The following is a 12,425-nucleotide window of genomic DNA, read 5'->3' as shown; positions in this document are numbered from 1 at the left end:
CTCTCTCTCTCTCTCTCTCTCTCTCTCTCTCTCTCTCTCTCTCTCTCTCTCTCTCTCGTCTCGCAGCGTAATGCCCTTAACCGGTTGACATCCGGCGGAAACTTGAATTGCCAGCTTTATCTCTTACAAGGTTCGAATCGTGCCGAGTGATAAAACCTTGTCAACGAGAAGAGGGCCATCGAGAATGCATTTCACGAATTTTATGTGTGTAAACGAAGTGATAATTGTATTTAGATAATCAAGGAAATCGCTTTATCGCGTCAACAAAATATTTACCACTTATTTATTTATTTTTTTTTTTTTACTAACGAGAGAAAAATTTACTCTTTCCCGATAATAATGACAAGAGACGTTTAAGTTTAGAGGATCGAGATTGAGATCGAGAAATTTAAAAAAAAAAAAGAAAGATGACGATATCGTTGCTGAGGATCGAGTAAAATTTAAACTCGTTGAATAAATGATAATAGTAGTAACAAGAGTCATTTTCTACGTTCCGTTACGCGTTTATATGGATAATATATGGCGATACGGATCGATTCGATAGGAAGTGGGGAAAAACCGTGATCGTTTTCCGATTCGACGATCTCGTTTCTCGAAAGAAATCCCGGAGCGGCGGCATATCTGACGTGATCATCTGCACTGGTTGCATGAAAAATAGGATGGAGTTTAAACCGAATACCTCTAATGATCGTCCATTTCCTTTTCTTTTGCAGATGCGTGGCTGGAATGGCAGAAAAGTTACGCGAGGCGGCCGCACGTGGCGACGTAGCGCGGGTTGCGCGACTCCTTGACGAAGATATTAAACCATTGCCGGACGAAGTGAGTTTCCTTTTTTCTCTATTATTTAATATTTTCTTCACTTGTCCACAATCTTCCATCTCGAATGATATCTTTTTTTTGCCGCCAATGATTAAATGATAGAAAGAATTCTTTTTACCGGTTTTTTCTTTTTGTTAGAATTTCTGGGGATCGATCAGGAATTTTTTTTTTAAATTTAATTTTAGGTGAGAAGCAAGTTGGAATGATTAATTAGATATTGCGAAGAACAACGAGTTTCTTCGCTCTGGAAGAGTTGAAAGTTATGTTTTTTTTGTTGTTTTACAATTGGAGAATCTGAAAATTTTCTTCTAGATAAATTTCTAAGTGGGATGTCTAGGGTTCCCTAGGAATTTTTCTCTGAATAGTTTAGTTTCATTTTATAAATTCAAGCTAATTCGTTGTTTCACAGTTAGGTAAAAGAAATTTTAAGTTTTTCTTTTTAAAATTTACCATTCCAGCAATGTTTAAAATATAATTAATCGAAATTTGTAGAGAATCCAAGTTATTAGAAACTCTTAAGGACTATTTTCTACGCTGATATTGTTTATCGTTCGTTAGATATTCTATCTACGAATCCTATTATCAACAACGAGGTAGTTATATCGTAATCAAAAATGGGAAAGCAGCTCGTTCCAATTCTTTCAAAACTTGCAGAGATCATTTTCCATCGTCGTTGTTACTTTTTTTTTTTTTTTAATTCTAAACAAGATCGATAAAGGAGACTCGTTAAAGCCACGCGTTCCCTGGAATATATTAATTCCCTCGCGTATGTAAAATAACATTTGCATCTCGATTGTGACAGTCGTCTTTGGTGGGAATGCAGATAAGCGTGTTGCTCGCGCATTTGTCAAAAGATCGGTGGAGCATGCTGCGGGGCAACTTTTGCCCGATTATCCCATGCATTCGTTACAATTACTTCCTCTCCCTTAATTGCGCCGATGAAATTAATCGCGCAGAATCGTTTTTTTTCCCCCCCTGTCGCAGCCAAAGGCGATAGTCGAAGCTTAAGTGCTTTATTACGCGAACAACCGATCGCAGATGCATCTGCGATCGTGGAATAATTGAAATTACGTCGATCGATAACCGGGAGATCGAGCCACGGGGGGAGAAACAGTCCTCGTTTTTGAAATTAAAATCGCATTCGTCGAATTCCTCGAGCGTTCTCGCGATGTTCGATTTTATGGTTTATCGTTTTATCTTTCAGGGGAATGGAGGAAATTAAATAAGAAGGAATTACGGATCGATTATTCTTTTTTTTTTTTTTTTTCGGATAGACGGAGTAATTTTATATTTAAATTATACATTTAAACGGTTTTGTATATGAATATTCAACGCTTCGAAGTATATGAATCGATAATTATATGAATCGAGAGTCCTATTAATCGAATAGTTCTCATTTTAATTCGAATTCTAGAAATTTTATGAAATTGTAAACGTTTAATTAATAAGAATTCAATATACGCGAATAATAATACTTGATAAAGTGTTTAATATTTAATTTTTAGCGTGGGAAAGTAGTTAATATGTAATGAACGTAGTATATCGATACTTAAAAATAGTTAAAGTTACTTGATCAATTAATAATTAACATGGATTAACGTTGGACGATTAAATAACAACTAACAGTAAGTAATATTAATTTATTTTTAATTATTAATTAGTCGTGAGAGGTTTATATGTTTTTTAAATACATTTTATTGCATGTATTTTTATATATAAATCATTTAATATATAAGTTAGCTTTCTACATGTCTTATACATAATTTTTTTTATATATTTTCTTTATTTTTTAAAAATATAGCCTGCTGAAAGGGCTAATTTAAAAGGTAAGTACGAAATAGGTAAGTATATCAAATTTTATAATTAGTTTTAAGTAAAATGATGAAAAAATGTCTTTTCTGGAAGTGTTGTACTTGAAAAGGTAAGTAAAAGGTAAGTATGAAAGGTAAGTAAATTAAATTTCTCTGAAAATTCTTGGAAATGACGTCAAATTCTTAGAATTTTAAAAATTCTTGGAAATGACGTCAAATTCTCAGAATTTCCGAAATTCTGAGAAATGACGTCAAATTCCTGGAATTTCCCAAATTCTTGAACGAACGAAATTTTTGGCTGAAATTTCGACTTTGTATTAGGAGAACATGAGTTGACAGGAGGTCGTTCGAGAAATTTTTCCAAGAATTTCGGCAGTTCTTGGAAATGACGTCAAATTCTCAGAATTTCCGAAATTCTTAGAAATGACGTCAAATTCCTGGAACTTCCCAAATTCTTGAACGAACGAAATTTTTGGCTGAAATTTCGACTTTGTATTAGGAGAACATGAGTTGATAGGAGGTCGTTCGAGAATTTTTTCCAGGAATTTCGCCAGTTCTTGGAAATGACGTCAAATTTTTGGAATTTTTGTTGATTTTTACATTTTCAGAATCCGATATCCAAATTTTTACGAAATTTTATATACTTACCTTTTTACTTACCTTTTATATACTTACCTGTTACAGCTGCTATTTTTTCGAGTTTTTTTATCATTTTTCTCAACAGTTCTCTTAATTCTAAGTATACTTACCTTTTTACTTACCTTTTACGTACTTACCTGTTACAACTGCTATTTTTTTCGAGTTTTTTTATCGTTTTTCTCAACAGTTCTCTTAATTTTAAGTATACTTACCTTTTTACTTACCTTTTACGTACTTACCTGTTATAGCTGCTATTTTTTCGAGTTTTTTTATCGTTTTTCTCAACAGTTCTCTTAATTCTAAATATACTTACCTTTTTACTTACCTTTTGCATATTTACTTGTTACAGCAGAAATTTTTTAAAGTTTTTTATCGTTTTTTCAACACTTTTCTTAATTCTAAATATACTTACCCTTTTTTTTGCAATATTACATTTTTTTAAAAGAATTTTTAATTCTTATGTTCGGCTCTTAAATTAAATAAATTTATTTTAATCCTAAATAAATTTTTAAACGAAATTACGTACTTTTTTTTTGTCCACAGAATGGAAGAAGTCCTCTGTTATTGGCTGCAGCAGCTGGCCACGTGGATGTCTGCGAAACTTTGCTTCTTCGAGAAATCGATATCAATGCCGCGGACAATGTGAGTAATCATTTTATTTCTTACTTTCGATTACATTTATCTATCTTTATCGAGTTCCTCAAATACTTGAAAACTGCAATCCTAAAAGAATAATTAAAATAACTTATATATATATATATAGATAGTTAAAAATAGAAAATATTTATCAAAAGATATTTATAAACGGAAAATTTGTTGAAAAAGCAAACGGTTTAAATTCTGAAGATACACGCAATTGGCCAATAATTCTCGAGTTCAGGTAGGCCGTTTCCACTTGTCAGTTGTGCAATATATCAATACAGCGACTAATGAAGGGTGTACAAGATAATTACACATGTAATTGCCAGTTTACATCGAAGGGAAGATATCTTTGTGGTTACGGTTTATTGGTATCATCGATAATATCGATACCGGATATCTAATTCGGCTTATAAAAAAAATCGTAATTATTATCAATTCTTCTTACGAATAATCATAAAATTTTACTATGAAATATTACAAAATTATACCGTATATACTGTAACCTCTTCTCTTAATTCCTATCTTTTTTTACATCTATAATATCTTCCATACTACTGTACAATTAAATTTTCCCAAAATTCTTGAAAACATGACAATGGAAAAAATTTTAGAATAAAATTTATCATCAAACTACTATTGCGCAAATTTATATAATATATTAATATATTACCAAAAGAAGAAAAAATAATTCTCTTTCTTACATTTTCTTACATTCATTTCACAAAAAGAAAGGAGAAATCAGAGAGAGAGGAGAGAAAGGGATCCAAGGAAGCTCAAAAATCTTATCACCGAATCGCATCATCTAAATTCTCCTGCTCCTCTGAAAGAAGAGTCGCTCTGAAAAACGCACAGAGTCCTCTTAGCCTCCTGGCTTAGATGTGTAACCGACACGGTTATCGAGCCAAGACAATGATTCGTTGGAAGGAAAGCGATCGAAAAGATCGTCTCGGTTATCGCTTAGGAGGATCCGGCTTCGGCCACCGTCTGACTGACGGCCAATCTTCTCTCTCTCCACGGACGCAGAACACGTTTGGCTAGATCCTGCCAGCAAGGGGTAGAGGTGGCTGTATTTAGAATCGGTGTACACGCCGCTGGTGGCCGACTCGATATTCCTACTAAATTCCCGTGAATATCTTCTTGCGCGGCGACACAGGGGCCCTCCTCGATCTCTTTCCACCCTTTCTTCTTTTTCTTCTTCTTAATTCCCCTGCTTAATCGCCGCTTGTTTTACACTGCCCGTCCAGACGATTAATTGATAAATTGGCGTTGATAAATCGCGCTCCCATCGAGATTTAAACGAAAATTTTCTTTTCTCTTTCTTCTCTCTTTTTTTCGATCTACATATGTTAACGTGTACATGTTAATCATGCTACTATTATATTAAAATTGAATAAAAATGCGTTTCAGTTTCTGATAAGTGTGATTTTCTTCTATCCCTTGATTCTACAATACATCCTCAAGAATCCTTCCTTGAAGGATCGAGAGAGCGCTATAAAAGAGAAAAACAAGTGTTTTTTTTCAGTTTCTAAGTGTGATTTTCTTCTATCTCTTGATTCTACAATACATCCTCAAAAATCTTGGATCGAGAGAGTGCTATAAAAGAGAAAAACAAGTGTCTTTTTTCTGCTCAGTTTCTAAGTGTGATTTTCTATCTCTTGATTCTACAATACATCCTCAAGAATCCTTCCTTGGAGGATCGAGAGAGCGCTATAAAAGAGAAAAACAAGTGTTTTTCAGTTTCTAAGTGTGATTTTCTTTTATCTCTTGATTCTGCAAGTAGAATACATCCTCAAGAATCCTTCCTTGAATCGAGAGAGCGCTATAAAAGAGAAAAACAAGTGTTTTTCAGTTTCTAAGTGTGATTTTCTATCCCTTGATTCTCCAAGTAGAATACATCCTCAAGAATCCTTCCTTGAATCGAGAGAGCGCTATAAAAGAGAAAAACAAGTGTCTTTTTTCTGCTCAGTTTCTAAGTGTGATTTTCTATCCCTTGATTCTACAAGTAGAATACATCCTCAAGAATCCTTCCTTGAATCGAGAGAGCGCTATAAAAGAGAAAAACAAGTGTCTTTTTTCTGCTCAGTTTCTAAGTGTGATTTTCTATCCCTTGATTCTACAAGTAGAATACATCCTCAAGAATCCTTCCTTGAATCGAGAGAGCGCTATAAAAGAGAAAAACAAGTGTCTCTTTTCTGCTTTAAATTTTATGTAGAGATAACGGGTTGAAAAAAGAAATAAAGACTAACTAAACCTGTAAGATATCTCGGTATCCCACACACACATGTCCCTCCATCCCCCTTGTTCCATCGTGGATACGCAAAGCATGGACACGTGGATCCAAAGGTTAATTGGTTTCACGGTTAAAACTGCTGCTCGGTTCAAAGGAGGAAAGGATCTTTCCGGCACATCGAGCCACGAGTTCGCCCCTTTTTCGCCGCGCGCAAGCAGTTTCGCGCGCGTTCCTTTTGTCTGCATAAGGCGATCCCCCGAGGAGGGGAGCCTTGTCCCCCTCCTTGCTATCTGCAAATGAAAGATCGATATTTATCGGTAGACCGATCGTAGAAACGTGGCGGCCCCCTGTCTATGCCCTTTTCCACACGACTCCACTCTTGCGCGCCATTGTGCAACAGCTTATGGAGACCAGTGTGGATCGAAACCAGTTTTTTTTCTTTTTCTTCCTCCTCTTCTTCTTCTTCTCTCATCGAGTGAAAGATCAACTTTCCTTCGATTCCAATCTCGTTTCCATCGAACCAAACGTTGTACTTATTCCAACTTTATTAGAGAACACTCGTGTTGAAATGCTCATTACGAAAACAAGATTTGTCTTTGATAAAAAGAAGAAAGAAAATTAATATCACGTAAAGGAAAGTATAAAATTGAGTGCAGTTGAAACGTTAATATTTTTCTTCCACGAATTGAGTTAACGAAATAACGTTTAAATAATAAGGGGAAGGAGGAGTATTCTCTCTCGAGAAGGGAGGGGAGTTTTTCTTTTTCTGGCAAGTATTATCGACGCATGCGCGCCGCATGACGAAGGGGAAGCATAAAGAAGGAGAGATGGTTGAATGGCATTTACAACCATGAAATTTACAACGATTTATACTCGCATTCCCCTCCCTCCGCTCTTTTATTCGTGGCTTTTACCCGCGTTCCTATCTCCTAGCCCGTCCTGATATTCACGTATACTAAATCGCTCGGTAGATTTACGGCGCGGCAATTTGAAGGATTCCTTCTCAACTCGTCCATCTTCCCTGTGAACGAATAAGAAGAGTAAGAATAAGAAGAAGAAAGAAAGGAACCATCGCGTTTATTTCCGTCGAATTTACCCCAAAGAATTAATAATAATTTTCCTCCACCAATTAACCTTTCGTCCCCCAATCGTACAAACTATCTCTCGCGCCATCGACCGTGTACCACTGTTATCGTCCATCTGATCCAACAATTTACCGTGACGCACCTTATATACAACCGGTATGCAGCGTTTCTGTTGGGAGAAAGCTCTGTTAAAAGACTGGTAATCCCTCGTATAGACTCTTCCAAATATCCGAGATAAATAATGGAAAATAAATTTCGGTCCAAGCGAAGGTTGGACAAAGTTTCCTCCTCCTCGCGCGACCAAGATTTATACATCCTCGCCGATTCCTCAGCGAGGAATTTGGCGCACGTTCGCTCGACGAGGATGCGTATAATTACGGTTTAGACCCAGAAAATAGGTTTCTGGAGGGGAGGGTAGGCGGTGTTCCATCGATCGTTCCTTACTTCGAACCGGATTTTTGTCGGCGGATCCCTCTGAAAGGCTCTTCCCCCTTTTTTTTTCTCTTAGCCAGGACTCATTATCATACGTCCTTGACGCTTTTTTTTATCTATTTCGGAGGGGAAGTATCGTCGAGCGTTCGCAACTTTCTCAAATTCTCACGTAGAAACGAAGGAACGAAGGAGAATTCGATTCACAATGGCACCGATTCGACTCGGTTACGATTCGATTAAAACGATTCGCGTGTCCAATTCAAATATTCTCCATCTATCTTCGCCTCACGTCTTAATCAATTCGTTTCTCTGTCCATTCGAAAGTCAAACTATGTATTATACATCTTCTATTTGCGCTTGCGTCCATCGTGTAAAATCGTCGCGCGATCCAAGAATATTTCCACGCGGAAAAATCCAACAAAGATCGATAATATTATAATTATTATATATTTCACCGATCAAACGAATCCACATCGGCAGCAGACCGGCAGCATTCGAAGAAATCAATGTTCAAACCTTTATCTTTATCAAGGTCAAGGTCTAAGCTCTAATCGCCATATCCATTATCGTTTATAACACCATGTTATTAACTAGGAGATAGATCGAGTAAGAGATCTCTTCTCTTTTTCTTCCATTTCTTTTTTCTCTCTTTTTCGAAGAGAGGAAAAGAAGGTTCGACAACGAGGCTTTCGCTTTTGCACTTTTCTCGATGGTTTCCCTCGGGCTCGAGATTTATGGGGTTATTTTTTGGATTTGAAGGAGGTGGTCCGTGGATTTATGGCGACGAACGTGGTTATTTCGGAGAGTTTCGATTATGATTTCCCTTCCGGACAATTTATGGATCTGTATCCATAGTGAAACCAGACAGATTATTTCGACGAGGGAGTTTATTTGTATTATTGGAAATTTTGAAAAGTGCATAAGAGAATTCGAAAGTGATCGAAGTTATTTAAAGTTTATCGAATAACCCGAATTTTTCGAAGCGAAATTAATCTCGAAAAATTCTTTCATGTACCTAAATTTGTCCAGGAAGGAATTCCAGCGTGTATTGGCTACAGATTAAGGAGTAAGCGGATGGAGGATAAGGATATGCATTTTTCTTCTTTTTTTTCGAAAACGAGTATATATAATAACGTAAGTTCGCGTGACGATGTAATTTCAACCAGATGGCAAGAAGAAAAAGAAGAGACGCTTACTTAAATCTCAATTTAAGAGCTTCTGTTCTCTGTCGTCCGCAAGCGTTCAATCCATTTAAGGTTTCCCTTGTCTCGATTTCGGTCCCGTTCCGTCGAACGAATGCTGGCTGCTGGAAAATGGTAAACGACACCTTTCTCGAAGAAAAAGTGGAGGAGAAATTAAAAAAAGCTGGAGATAACGAGGCCATAAACCAGTCCAGATAAACCTTTTAAATTCCCCACCTCGAATAAATGGACTCGGGCGAAAATTCATTCAGGGTACGCACGCGGCAATAAGAGGGAATAAATCTTTGTAAATAGCCGTCTGTGATGCCGCTTGTTAAAAAAGAAAAATAAAAAACAAAAAATAAGAAAACACTCGACCTTGTCTCAAATACTTAAGCTACTTATTAAATCGGCCTCTTGAATATTAAGATATTACCGTAATTATTCAAATTCATTGATTCGAGGCAAGTTCAAATTTGTCAAATCGAATTTTTTTTTTAAAAATCTCCATCTTTTACTTATTCTTAACTCGATCACGATCGCGCCATTACAAACACGTGGAAATATTTCAACAGAGAAAGAGAGAGAGAATAATAAAATAATAAAATAATCTTATGGAAAATTTTCCAAAGGAAAAAGGAGAGAAGGGGGAAAAAAAATCTTCTCGACTCACGCTCGACTTTTTACCTACCCAAGAATCTTCTTCCTTTGAGTTTCTCTCTTGCATCTCCTATGCGTTGCTTGCTACGCGAACAATGATACCAGTTTGACTGGTGCGCTTCTCCCACTCCGTAAACACGACCCCCTCCTCCCCTCTCCTCTTCTGCTTTTATGCAACGTCCTCGAAGGATATCGGCGGCCGTCCGACGTTACAGCCTCCGAGCAAACTGATAAGGGGCCCGGATGACACGCGCCTTCCGAGAATCTTCCAGCTTCCACGTAAAAAAACGAGAATGGAAGCCGGATAATCGTTTCGATATCGAAGAAGGGTTGCTCGCCTATATGAATACGGATGCGACGAGAGGAGAGAATAAGGAAATCCCGTTTGGAATCCACTACAAAAATTTTATATAATTTATTTAATATATTTATTAATTTTATTATATTTATTAATATATTTAAATAATAATAATAATAAATTAATACGAGACAATAAAGCATTCTTTCTTTTTCGAATCGGCGAGAAAACATTAGAATAACGTTCTAAACGTAATCTAACTATATGTATCTTAGTAAATATCTTAGTAAACGCGAAAATGATGATGAGAAACAATTTCAATTCCTCCATTAACCTCTATCTTATTTATATCCTGATTCGTAAAAAAAAGGGAAAAATATAATAGAAATCGGTTCGTCGTTGGAAATCGCACGTATCTCCTTTGTATTTCACTTTATATTTAGTCTGCCAAGAGGCAGAGATCGATCGGAGCGACCCATTGTGCATCGCGTCGACGAGCAATGGCGGATAAAAAAGCGCGCGGTTAAACGCGTGAAAAAAGCGTGGGGACGTCGTTGCGCCAGCACAGTCGTAATTGGGGATCGAACCGGTGGTATACAGATGGCGTTAATCGCGTTACGTCCTCGTTTATTCTTCCCGCGTTTGACTCTTTGACGAGGCAACCGACCGCCTCGGCCAAGAGCGCTTCTTCCTTTTCCTTTGTAAAGTAGAGAATGCACGAACTTTCTCCTTTTATAATTATTCGGATCCGTTCGAACGAATGAAAGTTTCGCGGTGGAAGGAAAGTTTTTGTAAATTGAAATTGTAGCGCGCGTTTATATTTATATACATTTGGGTTGAAAAGGTTCGAGAGAAATATTTTTAACTATTTAGTCTCCAATTTGATCTGCGTGAATGAAGAATTTTTTAAAACTCGATACCTAACTGGTGACTGGCCTGAATTAATTGATCCAACCAATCACAATTCAAAATTGAGCATTAATTGAAAAGGTAACTAAAATCAAAAATCTCGAATAAAGTTGCTTTGAGTAGTTATTTAAATGGACGTTCATTCGTAGCTTTTCCTATGCAATTATTTTCAATTATTCTTTCGATGAATTGTCGAAGCAACTTATCGACTATTAAATTTTCCCCGTCACGATTATTAGAATCGTTCGAAACGAGGCTACTCGCGTTAACGAGAGACGCAGAGGCCAAAACTTGTTAATTAAACGTCTTCGTCCGATTCTTTTTCTTTTTTTTTTTTTTCTTCTCGTTTCGTGACGAGGTACAGGTGTCTACCTTTCTCGACGCACACGCACACACGAGAATCGATTCTCCTGAGACGGGTGTTCTCGAGACGAGTAACGAGTTCCAAACTTCTCCTCGAGACAACGAGCAAGAATAAATTTTACGGGCGACGTCGCGCTACGTTGACAAGTAACGAGTTTTTACTCGAAAAGTAAATCGATAACACGAGCATAATATTATATATATTGCGCTCAGTGCAAAAGAGATTAAAGGAAAATGGAGGAATTATTCGTCGAAGGATATAGGAGTTTTTTCCTTTTTCTTTTGGATTACGTCGTAATTTTTTTCACGTGGAAAAGTATGCGACTGGAGAATGGAAAGTAAAAATAGTAAAAAGTAAAAGTTGGGTATTTCGAAGGAAAGATTGCCCGTTTTGATGACTATAGTTAAATTTCAGAACGAAATAAAATCTTTAAAATCTCTATTTCCGCGGTTACTGCCAATAAAAATTAGATTTTGCATAAAGCCTTATCGCTTATTCGACGCAACTTCCTCCTATTTTTACGACGTGTAAAGTACTTCCCTCACGATTCCTTAACATTAACGACATTCTTAAAACAAGCTTCTTTCTTCGAGAAATTAAACACACCGTAAATATAATTGCTATTCGTTCGTTCTTAACGAACTTTAAACTTTCATTAAAATTTAAGGATATTCTAGCCATAATATTCGAGGAAGGGAAATAAAGAAGCGATAAAAATCTCCCTCCACCACGAAGCGCCTCTCCTTTGACGCATTCGAGACGATGCGTCAAATATCAAAGAAACGCACGCATACGAACGAAAAAAAACGATCGTAAATCGGCGATAAAATAAAAAAATTCTTTTTCCTTTTTCGCATTCCTCGTAAAAAATTCGTGACGTTACGCATTCGTTACGCAATAGAAAATCTTCAACAACGTTGCGAATCGCGATATTTAACAGAATGGCGAAAGTTTCGTTTGATTTTTTTCAATGCATCCATCGTATTTTCAAGATATCGAACGTTGATACCGGTTGATGAAAAAAAGCAGTGGAGATCTGATCGATTACTGCCGCGTTACTTTTTCGCTTTTCCTTTTCTCCAAAGGGCTGTTTTATCGTGCAAATTGTTCTGATAATCGATTTTAAAGATTTCCTTTTAAAGGCGCGTAATACGATTGATCAAGCGTAACCGGAAGTTGTCAAACGGAAAGCGTTGCTTTCAAATTGAAGTGTGCAAGATCCTCCTCTTCTTTTATCCGTCTCTCTATTTTATCTCTTTCATCCAGGTGAATGGAATTGATTTCCTAGAGGCTCCAGTTCGATATTAGNNNATAGCGCAAAAAAGACTTGCGGTTTCTCCGTTTTTGCCTCGAAG

General features: G+C 36.7%; 1 protein-coding gene across 8 annotated transcripts in view; it reads left to right on the top strand.

Annotated features, from left to right (window-relative positions):
• LOC102670613 (ankyrin repeat domain-containing protein 6) overlaps positions 1-12,425 on the top strand; it is a 126,679-nt gene that overhangs the window by 36,437 nt on the left and 77,817 nt on the right. For all 8 annotated transcript variants that reach the window (XM_006611962.2, XM_031508679.1, XM_006611963.2 and 5 more), the window contains 2 exons: positions 714-819; positions 3,813-3,911. In XM_006611962.2, the coding sequence (XP_006612025.1) occupies positions 727-819; positions 3,813-3,911 (192 nt within the window). In that variant the 5' untranslated portion in view covers positions 714-726. The remainder of the gene's footprint in view (positions 1-713; positions 820-3,812; positions 3,912-12,425) is intronic.

Source organism: Apis dorsata, unplaced genomic scaffold, assembly GCF_000469605.1.
Source record: "Apis dorsata unplaced genomic scaffold, Apis dorsata 1.3 scaffold_97, whole genome shotgun sequence".
NCBI lineage: Eukaryota > Metazoa > Arthropoda > Insecta > Hymenoptera > Apidae > Apis > Apis dorsata.
This window is presented reverse-complemented; position numbering and strand designations above follow the sequence as displayed.